Source organism: Ursus maritimus, unplaced genomic scaffold (genome assembly GCF_017311325.1).
Source record: "Ursus maritimus isolate PB19 unplaced genomic scaffold, ASM1731132v1 scaffold_12, whole genome shotgun sequence".
Classification (NCBI taxonomy): domain Eukaryota; kingdom Metazoa; phylum Chordata; class Mammalia; order Carnivora; family Ursidae; genus Ursus; species Ursus maritimus.
In genome coordinates this window covers 39,434,426-39,452,835 of record NW_024423564.1, presented here as the reverse complement: position 1 = coordinate 39,452,835, position 18,410 = coordinate 39,434,426, and the positions used below count along the sequence as shown (strand labels likewise).

The 18,410-nt window shown below is 35.8% G+C and overlaps 1 protein-coding gene across 1 annotated transcript in view; it reads right to left on the bottom strand.

The window, feature by feature from the left end:
* Positions 1-18,410, bottom strand: part of ADGRL4 (adhesion G protein-coupled receptor L4) — a 105,675-nt gene that overhangs the window by 38,771 nt on the left and 48,494 nt on the right. The window contains exons 3-8 of the mRNA XM_040627105.1: positions 10,808-10,960; positions 4,134-4,283; positions 3,355-3,425; positions 2,359-2,538; positions 2,065-2,248; positions 871-987 (exon numbers count right to left, since the gene is read on the bottom strand). Of these exons, the coding sequence (XP_040483039.1) occupies positions 871-987; positions 2,065-2,248; positions 2,359-2,538; positions 3,355-3,425; positions 4,134-4,283; positions 10,808-10,960 (855 nt within the window). The remainder of the gene's footprint in view (positions 1-870; positions 988-2,064; positions 2,249-2,358; positions 2,539-3,354; positions 3,426-4,133; positions 4,284-10,807; positions 10,961-18,410) is intronic.

Genomic DNA, 18,410 nt, shown 5'->3' with positions numbered 1-18,410 from the left:
TATATTCTTTAAGCTATTATAATTCATGTTTCACTTAGGTAGTATATTTTGACCTATATGAGAATGATAACAATTCTATTGGCAGAGATTTTTTTTTTTCCTAAGTGCATTGCATTAAGAGAGCAGATAAAAGGCTAAAATACCTGCTTCCTTGCCCTTGATTAGGTGACAAGGAAAAGCTGGTCAGGGTTGATTTCTTTGTTAACTTCCTCCCTTCTAGTACTGGCTCTGTATTATTTGTTGATGTGCATGTAGAAAAATCCATTAGCTTCATTGTCCCTTTGTTCCATTATCCATAAAATGAGGAAATCAGGGTAGGTAATCATCAAGTTGCCTGCTAGTACTGGCATTATCTGATTCCATTTCCCAAGAAATCCTGCCTTTAGTTGAGAAGTTTATGGTACAAAGACTAAAAAATGGCAACTGGAAAAGAAATCCAAGCCTAAAACACTAACTTTCTGTCTTTGGGAACATTGTCTTCCTCACACAATTACAAATTCAGCCTCCCAATGAGGAATATGACGAGTTACTGAAAAGAAATAGTAAAAGAATCCTATGCAAGTTATAGCATCTATAATTGCTCCAAAGGAAGGAATAAAATCACAGCTCCTTTATATATTTCAATAGAATCAGAAGATTCAGAGATTGGGCACAAGACAAGAAGGATATAGATATTGTCAGCTAACATTCCTACTGCGTATTGACATAAGACTGAAAATCTCGAGTACAAAGACAGAAATTCTGTATATAAATATCAAATATTTTCTATAGGAAACTACACGCTATGTATACATCTGATACAATCAAAAGCATTATAAGTATTTTTTGCAAATTACTGACATACGGAATATAAGACTATCAAAGTCTTACCGTATGAATCATATGCAGCTTTTCTCTTCGGAGATATCTTTATATAATCTCCATCCACATTCATATAGGGATGAGTATGTTTGATGTGATGTGAATCAAAAAAGAAAGTTTTGAGAGCTGAAATAAAACCATGAAAATAATAAATTTCTCTGAAATTAGTTTAATCAATGTATTTGTTTAATGACAGTTTTATCCATTGTTATTGTATTTTATCCATCATTATCGTATTTCAACATTTTTTGGCAAGTAGAATGAGCATATTCTGAACATGCTCAGACATTATGATTTATATCCTAAAAATCTGGTTCAAGTTTTGACTTTTTTGATTTCACTATAACACTATGGTTTAATTTAATCTTTGTTGGACTAGACAGAAGACAAAATACCTATGTACACAAGGGAGCTATAAATTATAATTACCAAATCATAGATAAGCAACCACAATGTCTTAGAGGATAGTGTCTATAATAAAATTTACTATATGGAGGATGATTGAATTAAATTCTTGAATGATAATTTCCTTACCTGGAGTAGTTCCCCTTTTTTATTCAAGAATATCACAGAAAGGCAAGGATCTTATGTATTAGTCATAATGCCTGCTACTTTAATTTTGAGTAAGTGGTGAATCATGGTATGAGATAGTGATTCTCGCATGCTTACTGCTGCATAGCAAGATGCCACCCACACGATAGAATATAGATGTATGCAATGATTATCAGAAAATGTTCTTTGTTTCCTCAGAGCAACTTTGTAGGCATCTTCAATTTGATTCAAGATTCTGAATGTTCTAAATATGAGATTGCAAGAAGCAGGAAACATTCTAGTTTGCTAAGTTGATTGCTTCATATCAGAAAACCTGTCTAGAACTATCTTCGGCCAAGGTAGATCCTAACAAGTCATGAGATGACTAACTCAAAATGAGTAATGTACTAGGGAGTAATGTACTCTGAGCATTGAAATGCTAGCCAGCTCAGGAATAGGACAAGGTGAAGATGGTAGGAAGGAGGCAATGCTTATGTATTCATCCTTTTTACTCACACTTCATATTACATTTGTAATGTGCGTTGCCATTCATTTCTGCATTGATGAAACAGTAGACAACTTAATTAACAGTATTTTAAATACTTTCTTTCCCTTTTGAGAATGGCCTGTTTGGCAAACACTATTGTTTTGAAATTGCCCTTGGCTTCTTACCTATATCACTTGAATTAGTATCAAATTGAGTGGTCTTTTGGAAGTTCTGAGATATCCTTAAGGTAGCCTGTTCAGCAACATGCATCAGTTTTGTGAGGTGAGTTCTTCTATGATTCATAGATAACTTGTCCCAAACTATAAATGCGTCCTTTTGAACAAAATTATTCACAGTTCTTACAAATTCCTGTTGAAAGAAAAGTGTGTATTTTAAAAATGTTGGAATCTTCCATGAATCACAGATGTAAGGAAAAGTTTAAAGCTCAGCTATATTGAGTTAAAGCTCAACATACTTACAGTAAGAGTTGAATTAGAAAGGGCATCCTTGGCTGAATTAGTGCTATTCATGTCACCCAGTAATGGGGATGATTCAGCTAATATTTCTATATATGTAATTATATCCATCGGCGAAAGATCTTTCACAGAATCTCTATAGACTTCTTGCAGCAAAGCCACAGGTTCCTTTATGTGTCTAAACTGTACAAAAATGAGTCCAGAAAAAAGAAACCAATTTAGGGTACTACTAGATCCTTCTAAGAATAAAGCTTGTGTATTAAATTTATTCTAAGTTTGGTTTTCTTGTGCTATGTGTTAATAAGTTATCAGACTACATCTAAAGCATAACATGCAGCCCTGAAACTTGAAATTATTTGCAAAAGGTTAGCAAATAAAAAGCATAGAAATTACTTTAGAAAAGAAACAGCATGTTTGAATTAATAACTTTTAAAAATTAGCTTTTAAAAGTTATAATATATGATAATGTATTTTGAATTAGATTTTAATCAACCAGAGAAAATTCTTTACAATGGGATATATTGGAAATTTGCTCTTAGCTGGCTGTTAGTCATGTTGAGGGTCACACTTTAAATCACATAACAATTTTGTGAATGTCCTACTTTATTTACTCTTTGAAATATTTCCTTTGAAGTACAAAATTTCCTTGCATTCATTATGTCTTCTTTGAATGCGGGAATGGGCCTGGGGTCAAAGTGTATTTTTACTATTTTATCCATCAACTTTCTTTATATGTTGAAAACAAAATTTCCAGTATCCTGAACAGTAAAAAAGTAATATATGTTAAATATCTCAAAGTCTTCCTCAATACTTTGGGGCTTTTCAAATTGATCCTTTGTGTGACTCAAACAAACCACTTCAATCTCTATATGTAAATAGTTTCAACTCTACGTGAAGATCAACTGGTTGTTATTCTACTTAAAATGTGACATAAGAAGGATTTTAATGAAACCGAAATGTCAAAATATAATACATTCTTAATCTAATTAGTTTACTTACTTTTATTAACATTCTATCAATATTTGCAGCAATACAGGCATTATCTAGATGGCAGTTTGCACTCACATTTTCTGTAGAAAAAGAAAATAGATTATATAGTAAGGTTTTAAAAATATTTTTTCCTGGGGTGCCTGGGTGACTCAGCCGGTTAAGTAAGCATCTGCCTTTCTGCTCAGGTCATGATTCCGGAGTCCCGGGATCTAGCCCACGCATCAGGCTCCTTGCTTCTCCTTCTGCCCCTCACCCCACTCATGCGAGCTCTCTCTCTCTCTCTCTCTCTTTTTCACTCTCTCTCAAATAAATAAATGAAATATTTTTTCCTAAGGTGATTATATTGATTCCAATAATTTTGCTCCCTTATTTAAATATTAACAACACATTCTTAACACTTGAATTTTACTTTTTGTTTTATTCATTAACATTTATTGACTTTTCGTTATTTAAAAAAATCACTCATAATAAACTACGCAATGTTTATTTTCATTTTACTCATTTATTTTTCCTTATTTATTTTTATTTGTTCTTTATTTCTATTTATTAAGATACACAATATTTTATGGAAAACGGTAGTTACCCTAAGGAATAAGGTATGTTAACTACATACAACATATGGTCTACCTCTTCCATTAAATAAAATGATACCTTTTCTTCATTTTATACATAATAAAGAAATACTGGCACATTTCTTAGGAGATGTAGTTCTTTGTATGCTTCACTACTGTGTCGCATTATATTTTATATAGTTCTTCGATTACATACAATGTAATCCTATAACTTACTTTGGCAGAAAGTGCCATCATTAGGTGTGAACTGTGATTTTCCTGTGGATGTCTGATAACCTTCCTCGCAGGAGCAATTATACCCACCATCCACGTTTTCACACACTGCATGATCTCCACAGGCAGCTGATTCACTGCACTCATCTATATCTGGAAATATTTGAAAAATTAAATTTTTTATTTAGTACTTATACAATTGCTACTTTGCTGATACAGTATTAGGTATGTATCATATCAAATTTTACAAGAAAGCAAGGAAAATCCCATCATTTGGAAAACGACAGAGCAAACTTAGCTGCATATATATTTTTTTAAACCCTGATTTGGCCAATCCATTTTGAAAGCATATTAAAAAATGTCATTCATGGACCAAACTCCTGAATTATTTTCTGAGTAGAATGATTCATCCACAAAGTCATTAAAATAATTTTGATCATTGACAATTTAACATTTAGTCCTAATTTAATAAAGACCTAATTTTTAAAATACATCTAAAATTCTTTGTTTTCTACTATTAAACTAAATCGATTGTAACAATTCAGTTTAATCTGGAGGATAAAAAAGAGTAGCCCATTTTCTTTCCAAAACTTCATTTTTGCATGTAAGTTACCCTAAAAATTGGCAAAATGTGTGATTCAATTCCCTTAAAATTTTACCACAGGTTATTACTTTTGTCCAGGTTGTATTTTACGATGATTCTGAATACACAGTCATCATAGATAAAATAACAAATTATACAGAATTAAGTCTTAGCTTTTCAGTAGCCATATATCAAAGTCACAATAAAAATGTTAGGTTTTAAGCTCACATAATTTATATTCTTAATTTAAAATTTTACATACTGCAGTGAAATATGTCTTAAAGTTATAAATACAGTATAAATACTCTGCCAGTAGGCAGAGTTCCAATAGGGAATGATTCCAAGGAACAGAAGAGTCCAGATCATTACCTTAAACTAATGCAAAGATTTTTGTGTTCCCAGCCTGGCTCTGACATCTTAGAGGTACTCTATGTCAGATTAATGAATAAACCTGTAATCTTAAGTATAAAATTTGATTTTTAAAGAAACTAATAGAGTGCCACAATACTGTTTGCCATAAAAAAAGGGGGGGAGTAATCAAAGTCCAACTTAAAAGGTCATATAGCCAGTTATCTTAAAAGTAGTTAATTCTGATTTCTCACTTCAAAAATGCAATGAAGGCACAGAATAACATTAAAACTCAAACCACCCAAAACTGGAACTGACAGTAAGCCTGTTGGTAGTTCTTGAAGAAATTTCCATTGGCTAAAAAGGCAATGGTACTTGATTTAAGAAGATAATTCACAGTCCTGAAAAAAGGGTAGAAAATTCCTTGTTCTTTGGCCAAGCCTATATATTCATAATCTGTACTCCCCAGAAATCCGAGTATACATAACTTTTTAAAGAAATAGGAGTATTATCCTAGCACCCTCATCCTTTCCTCTCATTTCTGTATATGTGTGTTTAGAGACTGCCACCACACACACACACACACACACACACACACACACACACAGAGAGAGAGAGAGAGAGAGAGAAAATAAAGTAGGGGATGAGCAATAGCAGGTTGACTCTAAGATGTAGTGAACCATCAAGGAAAGCATTCCAGGTTAGGGTAAAGAAAAAAGAAGCCAGGTGGAAGTGCAGACTAGGGTTATTATTTTTCATGAAATCCATGAGGTGAGAAAAAAATATATAAGAAAACAAAAGACTGGTCTTTTCTGGAGCCTGGCTGAAGAAGTAGCACGTACTATACCCAAATGGGGGTAACACCCCAATGAAGATGTGAACAGACCCGTGTGATATCATAAATAGGACAATTTATTTCATGAATAAGAAACTTATGTTTTCCGAATGCCCATGTTTCCCATTTTTAGACGCCTTGTATGGTTAACAGGAAATGAGGTGCTGATTTCTCTCAATTTTAAAATTATTTAAAGGTGCAAATATTCTTGGGAACGTTGTCCCAAACCCATCTCTAAGCAACATACAAATCTTGGCAAACACAATATCCATCCTCTCTCTTGTATTTTGGACACAGGGGCATATAACCTTGGTGCTTATAACCGACGGTGCTTCACTTTTTCTCGGTGCATGCTCCACACCCGTGGTGCTTGTTGGGTTTCTGTTCTAGTTCAAGCCTTCCTACCACCACTCACTCAGTCAGCTAGCTATTATCCCAGATTGTCCGCCTTGGACCACAGAGGGTATTTCAACCTCTGAATTCACCAAGCGACAAAATGGTAATCTGTAGAAATAAAAAAATAAATAAGGAGGTAGTCTCCTGGGAGGCCATTCAAAATTAGGATTATGCAAATTTTTATATTCTGACTCCAAATGTTATACAAGAATATTAATTAACCTACCAAAGTAATGTTTTTCAAGTCTTAATCACCCCATCAAAGTCATGTTTTCCAAACTGTTTGGACTTTTCTTGCCTATACTTTTTGATTTTATAACTTTTTACTCAAATGTGGAAGTGAGGGTTGCTGAACTTGATGTCCTTCTCATTCTGTACCTCAGTAGTAGGGTTTATTGAATCTAACCTAGTAATGAGTGTCTAACTACCACAACTGGCTATGTGCCTCTACTATTGTTAGCATATCACTCTATGCCCCTTGCTACCTAGTAATATAGAGAGAACCATAAAATATTGAAAGACTATGCCATGCCCAGATGAGATGCGACTGGTTTACCAGAATGAACATGACTGCTATTTTGCTGCAAGATCTATACCCACTTATCTGGCAATCTCTTACAGGTCCTCATTAGCTGGGGTCTAATAAAAACACTGTGTATCTTTCTTCTTCTTCTTCTTTTGTTTAATGTATCCTTCTTCTTATAGTTAAAGGCCCTATAGAAGATTTTAATTCAAATCCTAGCTCTAATACTCATTACCCTTGTAACTTTAGGTAATATTATAAAAAATACCTTTAACCTCAAAAGAGTTCTTTTTCATAACAAATCAGGAAATATATGTGAAGGTGTTTTGAAGTCATGCCCAAGATATAATAGGTCCAGTGATTCTGTTCATATTGTGTTTCTTAATATCAGGAGTCCTGTGAATATGTAGGTTTGAAGAAAACAGATTGATAATGAGTGTCTCATAAGATTGCCATGTCTTAGTACTCCCCGGATACTAGAAGAAAGAAGAAAAGAACCCCCACCCCATCTTAATAAAAGTTAAATTGCTACTATGTAATTATTTCAGTCAAGCTAGAATTGACATACCATATTTAATAACTGATCCACTTTTTCTACCACCAACCTAATACTCAGCTTAATACTAATAGCCTGATTTTGCCAAACGTAAGCACATCATAACAATCATTTGCTTGTTTTGCACATCAAAAAATTCACTTGCACCTTTTTCATTAGTAAGGTTATGCTTGTTTTTCATGTCTACAATGAGCCAACCCAGCAGTAGTTTATCATAATCTTTTTTCAAAACATGATCCTATGATTGTTTTGATTCTTATCATTTTCATCAATAACTGAATTGTCTAACGTTTAACTCACAGACTGCGAAAAAAAGATAACACGTTCAATTACTGAAAGTAATTTGCAAAGACAAAATTGAATGTTAATATTATTCAAAGCCAGGAAAAAAATCTGAAATTATCAGCGTACCCAAGGCAATAGGACATATGGAATTATAAGCAGTAAACACTGCTCTTCAGCATGTGGTAAATATGAAGGAATTCTTGGGTTGTACTCATTTGGCCTTGGGAGAATTCATCTTATTGGATGCCTCAACTTTCCCATTTGTGAAATGCGAGTCTGAAACCAGGTCTCTAGGGACCTAGAGATCTGAAATTCTGTTTTACTGTAATTCCAAGGGAAAGCAAATGTTCAGGATGCTAAATTTCCCTTAATGCCTTCTGCAGCAAAATTACCTTCTCTGTGGACAATAGTATTTGAATATAGACTAAAGGTAAAGAATTTTGCTTGGGTCATTTCTTGCCCTGAATTGGGGTTTTTCATTATCTATTTATAGAGGTTCTTAATGATTAGTATAATTACCAGACATGTCAAATTTAAAGATAAGCTAAACTTTCAAATCACACAGGATACAGTACAGGGTGATGTACTAATGTAAAAGGAAGCAGAATTATAGTTCTCTGTTCAAATTCCCTGAAGATTATCGTAGTGCACGATGGAAACTACCATAGGACTAGAGAAGAAGAAAAAAAAATTATAGCTGTTCTGTTTCTCAAAAAAACTTAATCCTTAAGGACAACAAAATTGGTGAGAAATAACCATTTTCCAGAGAATGAGTTTTTCAGTGAATAATCCATCAAACAAAACAGGTAGAAGCTGAAGGACTCAATACTGGGTGCTGGGTTTTAATATAGTTCTTGTGTTTACTGATTACTTAAAATAGCTAGAAAGGGAATTAGCCAAAACTTAGGCCCATTCCACAGTATCTCAATAATATATGAGTATTGGGAGAAAGAGTCTGAAATTACAAATATGTTATACTTCCATAAAATGTTGGCATTCAATCATCTGTGTGTGTGTGTTTGCGTCTGTGACTCAATTTTTTTCTAATACAGGAATTCTCTACTTGTAGGGAACACAGACAGAGAAATAGAGCCTTTTGTGAATTGAGGCGTATTAAAAGTAAACACGATCAGATGAAAAGACAGATGTCTTCCAGAGACAAGAGGGAATGGAGAGCATAGTTAAAATTGTATTAAATTCCAGTGATTAAGATGTTGTAAGTTCTCTTTCTCCACTAACTGGGACATTTCTAGTAAAGCTTACAGAGCTCTATAATTAGAGCTTAACTACTAAAGGTAAAATGCATAACACACACGCATAACATTCTAAGAAGACGAGCAACGGGAGTAGGGGCTCGAGAAGAACAAATAGTGAGGTATTCCCAGTTTTCTGGACAGAGCTTCATAGATTACTTCCTGAATATACCGTAAAGCTATATACTATAAAACCTTTTGCCGCAAACACTAAAGATAAAATTTATCCTTCAATACAAGGTGCCTGGGTGGCTCAGTTGGTTAAGGGTCTGCCTGTGGCTCAGGTCATGATCTCAGGGTCCTGGGATCTAGGTCATGATCTCAGGGTCCTGGGATCTAGCGCCACATAGGGCTCCCTACTCAGCAGAGGGTCTGCTCTCCTCTCTCTTTACCCCTCCTCCTAGAGCTCATGTTTTCTCTCTCTCAAGTAAGTAAATAAAATACTAAAAAAAAATCATTCAACAAAAATTGTCCTATTTTTTCATATTTTAAATGTTTTGCCCTCGCAAAAACATGATCCACTGCATTTGCATGATTCAGATCAATGCATAAGATTTAGATAGCCACCCATTTTTGCCTCCTGTGGCTTTCCAGATACAGGACTGTGATTCTAATCCTCCCTTTATCCTAAACATGTGAATCTGGAGTAGCCTGCACATCCCTTGGCTATCAAGTGAGGAGAATTCTTTTCTGTTTATATAGCAGAGTAAATGTTATGAACCATAGGTACATGAGACAAGATAATTTCTTTGATACAGACATTTCACTGATAAAGTTTCATTGAATGTTGTCTCCTAACTTACCATGTGTTAATAATAACATTGTTAGACTTCTTAGCTTACTGATGAGAATCTCAGTGGGGAACTAATCAAAGGTTTCGGTGTGATCTAGATTAACTCGGATATCTCTCTTTTATCTAACTATGTAAAGGAGAAGCACCACATTGCCCTTGTCCACGTTGCATATAGAAACTTAAGTTCTAGTCTAATATCTTCTCCTGCCCAATGACTTCACTCTCAGGGCCTCAGTTCATGTATCAATTTTGCAGATTAGGATCAGCCATAATTAATTAAGCTAGTTGTTGGTAAATTGGACAGTTTTGCATAAACTATGATGAAGATGATTTACAAGTTACTATCAAAGTTTAAGTCTTTGGCTCCAGAGTATTTGCCTCTGAAAATTGTTCATCTTTCTGAATTTCCTAAACAATCTTTTTTTCTCAGACTGTAATCCAAATTCTATAGGCTCTGGTATATCAAAGGCAGGACCAAATTACAACAGAAGGATACTCTCTTCAGACTCAGAGTAATATTTCATATAGGGATTTAATTGAAATTATTATCATTCCAGAGGACATTTTAGTAAACCTGAAATGATTTTCTAAATAGGACTCTAATATTCAGAAAAACGTAATGCAGAACTTAAGTGTAACTACCTTTCAGCAGACAATACTAAAAGCACTAGAACAATTCTTTTATAACTAATGCCTTTTTGAATACTTTCTGAGAAAATGTAGAGCCCATCTCAGAGTGCATATTTATAAAAGTATCAATATCTTGCCAATGCAAATGATAATTTCCTTGAGTCAACATATTAAAGTGCAAATATTTATTCTGTTGTTTGTCACCATGTTAGATCTCACACTCTTATGATTTTTTTCCTCATAAACTGCTTGACATGCTCCCCCCAAATATTTTCATCACATCCTTAGATAAATATTCCACAGTAACCGATTATATAGCATTAGAGAACTAAAGGAGTTGATGAAGTTTCTAAAAGTATTGCACAACTAGGGTAGACTCAAGGACTGGTAGAATTTGGTTCAGGTAATATTTAATCTCTGGAAGTAGTAAGTAGTAAGAGATAGGTACAAATTTAAGTTAGGTAGTCAAACTTACCTATGCAGATGGTTCCATCATTAGTGATAAATCTGTCCTGGTTACTGCTGGATCTGAAACCAGGGGCGCACATACAGTAGTAACTTCCCTCTGTGTTAGTGCAGTTGGCATTTTCACCACAGGGCTGGGTCAAATTTCCACACTCATTATCATCTGTGGACATATCAATTTAAAACATTATTTTTATATAATTGAAATTAATTTTGAATATTTTCTACCAGTATTTGGAAACTGTGACTGTTAAACAGTTTAAGGCAATGCGATGTCAACATTTAGGAAAAGTTAACAGTACAATCCACATTCCACACTTTTAATGTGACATTTCCTTTGTAGTTGCAAAGCAAAATAGAATCTTTCACTTCTGAAACACTGGACATAGTTATTGAATCTATATCAGATCATGTTCCAAATTTCATATGTAATTTAATAATAATGTCAATACATATATACTTCTTTGTAAATTTATAATACTCCCCATAAATTAAAACATCAGAGATTACAAATCGACATGCTCTAATCATGTACCATTTATTTTTATTACTTATTTTCTAGAAGAATTTTGCATTACCGGGTCAACATCTCTTCACTTATTAATGCATTTATTCATTAAATACTATGTGCATTTTATTGTCCTATAGATGAGTATACAAAAAAACCTTGTATCATGGTTCATGGTCCTTACCTTCTAGTGTTGTAATACAATTGATCAGAAAATATATAGGTTCATAAGCCCTTTGTAAAAATCAGAAAGCAAATTGATACTACCTGTCAAGTAAATAAAGCAGAAAATAAGTGCTTTCCAGAAGTGATCATAATGGGGTGGAGTAGGAAGAGAATATTATCAGGTGACATTAAATCTTGAATTATGTCTTGCAAAAAGATATGTTCAAGTCTTAATCCCATGTCTTGTGAGTATGACTTTAGAAATGAGACCTTTGCAGATGGAATCAAGTTAAGATGAGGTTACACTGAATTAGGTGGACCCTAATCCAGTGACTGGTATCCTTGTAATAAATACATGGGAAATTTGGACATGAAGACACAGAGGAGAAGGCTATGTGGAAACAGGAAGAGCTTGAAATGATACAGCTGCAAGCCAAGGGATGCCAAGAACAGAATAGCTGGCAACCACTAGGAGCTTGAAAGATACAAGAAAGGATTCTTCCCTAGACCCTTTGGAAGGAACGTGACCCTTCCAACACCTTGATTTCAGACTTCTAGCATCCAGAACTGGGGAGGCTCCGTTTGTGTTGTTCGGAGCCTCCAACTTTGTGCTAGCTTGTCAAGGCAGCTCTAAGGAACTAATAGACCCAAACTGGCCAATCCAGGATCGATAAGTATTGGTTAGAGAGAAGAAAGGTCACGAAAAGGAAGACAGAACGTTGGACAAAGATGCAAGCATAAGGTAACTGAAATATTTCTGAAGGTAGAGGGAAGCCGAATTGGGGAGCACAGAGAGAAATCATAGGGGAATCACTCTAAAAATGAGTCTAAAAAAATCTTTAATTTTTATCCCCCATTTTTATCAAACCAAGTTGAATTTCTCTTTAAGAATGAATTGTGTGGCATTTAATTTGTACACAGGCTATTGCAGACATACAGTGATAACTAGGAGTTGGAGATTTTCGTTTTATAAATATGAATTCATTGAATCCTTATGTAAGTTCTAGGAAGTAGGTACCATTGTTAACCCCTCTACCTGCTGGAGAAAAGAAGGAATAGAGAGAAAAGGTAACTTGCCAACATCACACAGCTATTTGGTTGCACAGCCAGCTAGTTTGGTTCCAAAGCCTGTTCTCTTAACTGTTGCATCCTGCTGCTTCTGTGGGAATTATTTTAAAACACTAAAATGTATAATAATTTATCAAATGAGTTATGGGTCTATTTTGGGAGATGGAAAGATATTGAGGTAATGATTTCAGAAGGAAAATGGAAACGTCATTTGCATTCTATTCTTTTATTTGAGAGAGAGACAGAGAGCGCTCTAGTGGAGGGAGGGGCAGAGGGGAAGTGACAAGCAGGCTCCCCGCAAGCAGGGCTGGATCCCAGGACCCTGAACTCATGATCTGAGCTTAACCGACTGAGCCACCCAGGCACCCTGCATTCTATTTTTAACTTAAATTTTATTTCCACTTACTCGTTTTCAAACACTTAAGGATATATGTATAGACATTAACATATGGTAGACGCTATAGGTGAATTCCTCTCTTTTTTCAAAAATGTCTACTATGCACAGGTCAGGTAAGATTTGCAAATCCTCTCCTCTCAAGATATTCAACCTCTATAGTCCTATTCCATAATTTTATTTTAATATTAAATGCTTTATCCCTTTGACTTCTATTAATTATAATGAGCTAAGTGCTATAAATGTATCCAAACATGTAATGGCTCAGTACAATAAAAAAGATTATTTGCTGCTCTAGTCAGAGAACCCAAGGTTAATGTTTCAGTCATTCTTCCACAACCGTTCAGGGACATAGGCTTGTTCCATCTAATGGCTCCACCACCCCATAAGGCCTCCAGTCTCTTTATATTGATACAGGTAGGGAGGGTAGAATAGAGCATAAAAGAGTCACCCATCACTTTGGTCCACATTCTAGTCACCAGAATTCATTCAAATGGCCACATCTGACTACAAGGAAGGCTGGTAGCTGTAGGCCAGGAAAAAGGGAGGTAGGCCAGGAAGAAGAAAGAAAAGATTTTGAACAGTCGAGCTCTCCGCCATATTTATTCTTTCCAAATACAATGACATTTGAATAATGAAACCAGATATATATGAATACCAAAAAAATTAACCAAATACGAGAAAATCTAATTGATTAATTAGATTTGTAATTTCCTTGATCAATAAATGTCCTTTAAATTAGGCATATCCATTGCATTAATAGCTTTTACTCTTCCCTTGGCCAGTCATTTATTTTGTATGTTTTTGATTTGTTTTGATATTTTGATATTGTGCCTCTGATGGAGGATAAAAGAAGAACCACGGCCCTGCCTCTGCCCTTCAGAATCTGGGCATCTTGACAAGAGGGGAGGGAGAAGCAGAGATCAGAGAAATACATATGTGGTGAAAGAAGACTGCAAGAGTAAATGATGGCCTCATCCCTTTTACTTGAGTGGGGAAAGAGGGTAGAAGAGATTTCATGGAGTCTGGGTGAGGTTTTCGTGCGTTACCTTTTTATATAATTCTATGTGGACATAATTTTACATATTATGGAACCATTAAAAAGTGTTATGGAAGGAGGAGATAATGTAACTGATGTCTTTTCACCTCCCACTTGACTGCGGGGTAGTTTGCTACTGCGCAGCATCCGTGGGAGCACATTTTAAGACACCATTGTCTGACGTGGTTATTACCATTCACCGAAGGCTCCCAGTGAACCAGGCATCATGCTAAGCACTTCATATACATTATCTGGCACTCGTTTTTAATCCTCGTATAAACCTAATGATGCAGACATGATTCCGATTTTACAAATAAAACTGAAATATAAAAAGTTGGATTACCTTGCCCAAAGGCACACAACTGATAAGCGGCAAAGTTTGATTCAAGCCTGGAGCATTCTGAATGTCAAAGGGATCTCATTTTTCTTAAATACTACATTATAAAAGAGTTCACAGTGGTAATAGCTACCATTTATTGAGTGTTTATTATGTGCTAGTCACTGTGATAGAAAGATTACTGTAAAATGGAAAATACGTTGTGACTACCTCAGAAAATTGTCAAGAGGACTAAAGAAATTGATGTTCAGACAATTCTTAGAGTGGTGGCTAGCATGCAGTAAGCACTACATACAGGCTGCTCATCTCCTTATTTACTATTGCTATTTAAATTGCTAGAAATCTGGTCCTGCTACACCCTGCTTAAAATTCTGAGCAGCTGCCTGGCCTTTAGTGTGTAACGTTATCCCTTCTCTATGTGGAAGGGAGCTTCTGAAATCTGGGAACTAGTTTAAATCACTTATCTTTAGACAGGTCTAATAATAAAGATATTTGTGAAGAATCTATAATGTAAGATCTTACAATTAGTTTTCCCATAATTCAATTTTTAAAATTTCAGTAATTTATTTTAGTATTTTTTAAGATCTTATTTATTTGAGAGAGAGAGCGAGCAAGCAGGAGCAGGGGGAGGATGAAAAGAAGAGGCAGACTCCCCCTGAACAGGGAGACTGACAAGGGAACTCAGTTCCCAGACCCCGGGATCATGACCTAAGCCGAAGGCAGACGCTTAACCGACTGAGCCACCCAGGCGCCCCAAGTAAGATAAATTTTGAATGGCTTTATATAAACTGTGCTGAAGAGTTAATAGTTCATTAAGAGGTAATACTTTATTCACGTGTGTGTATTCAATTATTAACTTATTCTATACGCAGAGATATATTCTACAACTCTAATGACAATATGCACGTATATACTCAGAGCAAGCATATATGTTTATGCATGCACACACAAAACTAGTTTATTAAAATTAGCTGAGAGTAGCTCACAAGTTGAACACAATCATCTAAATCAAGTAAAAGAAAAATATTTCATCACACTGGGTTTGATTCAATCATTTAGTTACTCAAATATTTATGGAGTCTCCTAGCTCCCAAATGTGAATATGGTCTATACTGGGAAATAAGTAAAAATTAATCAAAAAGTCAGGATATGTGCCCTGCTGTCAGAGTTCACATTCTAAAGCAAGTTAACACAGGAGCATATAATTGAGTTCTTATTAAAATAAAAGTTTCAATTTTTATCTCAAAATTTGACTCCTTTTATAGCATACTGGGAGAAGTTTATATTAACTTTAAAAGAAATTGTGCTCTCAGATCAGTTATTGGTAATATAGAGAACGAGGAAGACTGTATCCCTTGTGGTCTATAGCTGAAAAATGATATGCAAAAATACAGAGAAAAAGGGCTCACTAGGTCTGAGGTATTGGTCAGAATCCAAGAAAATGAGACACTTTATATCAACTGATTATGTTTCTAAAAATAAATTAACATGGCAATAAGTTATTGGACTCCAACACATTTTTAAAAGTCTCGGGTAACATTATTAATAGGCAGAAAAAAGAGATTAACAATGGTTTTTGTGTCTTTCTCTACTGTGTGGTTTTGAGCACTTGACCTCTTAGCTTTCTTATCAAGAATTGGGAAATAAAAGTATTTTGTTATCTCTCTCCCAATCTTCTGGACTGGATATACAAAAAGGACTAATTCCCTAATGGTCCGAGTCAAATCTTATTTCGTAAAATAGCACTTATCTGAAAGTAACCGCCTCTCTTCCCCCAAGATAGTGAAGATAGGCAAGAAATTATCTTTGTGAAGTAATATATAAATTTGAAGTATTTAAATAGCCTTAAACTTTCCAGTGTCCAGCTTCATAATAATTAATTTTCAAGGAGAAAGTTGTAAAATAGAAGCCTGCTTCTTTTGTGCTCTAATTTCCACCGTTCAAATCAATTTACCAGTTACGTTACCCACTCTCTGAAAGTCTGTATTTAATCCTTCTTGTGGGGTTATAAAATAAATATTTAGATTAGAATATCACTTGAAAAATTCATTGCTACACCATTCAGTTGGAGATTAAATTTTTAAAATTTATCAAAAACTGTTGAAGAGAAATATTAACATTCCTTCAGTGAAAATTTTTCGTGGTTCACGTCGAACACACTGAGCTGACACTGCAAGAACAAAAGCAGACTCATATCCTGTAACACAACAGGATCCATGGCTACTGGAGAAGATGGGCAAAGGACCAGATTATTAGAATGCAGTGTGTGTAACAAACACAGTGGTAACTCAGAGAGGAGAATGGTTTCCTGGGCAAGTTTTCAGAGAGAAGGGGAAGGTTATTTACAGGGAAGGTTTGGAAGGGGATGGGATGCTGGAGCCAGGCACTGAAGTATGAGAATTTAGACAAACTAAAGGGGCCCCCAGCAATCCTTTCCAAGGAAGGAGTGTACCCCAAGGCCTGGAGGTCTGCACGAGCAGCATACTTTACAGGAGAGCTATATTGTTGAGCACGGGGTATGAGGGTAGAGGACGAAAGGCAAGACTCTGTGTAGGTAAGCATGGCCTACACTCAGAAAACACTTGCTGAGAGTTTGGGACTATATTCAGTGGGTAAAAAAATGGCCATCATCAGATTTATGTAGTCGAGAAATCTGATAAGATTTGGATTTCAAAGCAGGTTTGGAAATATAAGGAAAATTAGCTAAGATCCTGGAAGACCCAGCAGAACCCTAAGAGACGTGAAGAGCTAACCAAACCAGAATCAAGGAGAAAGTGGGGTAGGCTCTATTTCAGAAATATTTAGGGGTTAAAAATCAGTGATGTGGGGAGAGAAAGGAAAGTGGTTAGAATTAAACCAGATTAGGCATGAACTGAAAATTGTATCAGCTGGATATTGGCTACATGTGGATCTTTATAGTATTATTATTATTATTATTTTTACTTTTCTGTGTTTGGATTTTTGATAATAAAATATTTTTAAAAATATCAGTGGGGATTAGAGACTGATTGGATCTGAGTTAGTTGGAGAGGGAGAAGGCAGGGATGACTCCCAGGTTCCCACCAGGAGGAATTTGGCTGATAAACTGATCCACTTACAAGGAGAGGGAGAGGCAGAAGAGGAGCTTCCTTTGGGGCTAAGGAGGGAGTTTGCCTTTGGACAAGGAAAGATTGAGGTGCCTTTAGGATATTAAGATAGGAGTATTAACAATTGGGCAGTCAGTCATACTGTTGCGGAAAAATAAGAATCAGACTGGGGAGAGACCAAGTGACACTTGGAGAAGTAGGAGAACTCAGATTTATTTTACGCCGGCGGACCCAGATGAGCTCGTGCTCCAAATTCAGGGCCCTGGGCAACGGGGTTACAGGGCTTTTATGGGGGACTGCAGGCAGTCAGGTTCCAAGGGCTATGCTGACTGCTGGTAGGTGGGTTTGAACTGGGGGAGTGGGGGCTGCTTTAGGTGGGAACAGAAGTGCAGTGAGCCTGTGGTGTGAAGCCTGTTTACAGAAGCAGAAAGGGCTGCTTAGCTCTTGCTCCCAGTAGGGCTTCTGGTTATCTCTAGCTTATTGTCAGTAACTCTCCATCTTCTGGGGCCTCCTGGTCTGGGCCTCCTCTGGGCAATTTTCCTCTTCATTATAGCCATAAATTATTTAATCACGAGGTAACACTCACGGCTCCCTCATCTTCCAGCGGATGCGTCAAAATCGAGAACCTGGCATTTTCTCAGCTCTAGTGCAAGGAGCAAGCCTGCTGTCTTTCCGGACATTTATCTCTAGGTGGACCCTCTCTCCTGACGCCCTTCTCTCTTGGATCTCAGTAGTTTTAATGAATGTGGCTGTGGCATTATTGCACTCTTGTTTATCCTTTTGTTGTTGGTGCTGTTATTGTTCTTTGTACATTTTTACTTGGGTTTGGCTCTTCCTACCAACTGAATAATACAGTCCAGAGGTTAGGATGTGAGAGAACAAGGACCAAGAAAACCCTTTAGCTTATTTTCGTTCCCAGTGTCGGCCAGAAGAATCTTTGCGGTTCCACATGGTTCAGTCCAGCTTACCAGAGAACCACACAGGGCTGTAAATAATAAACAGGTGTAAATGGTAGA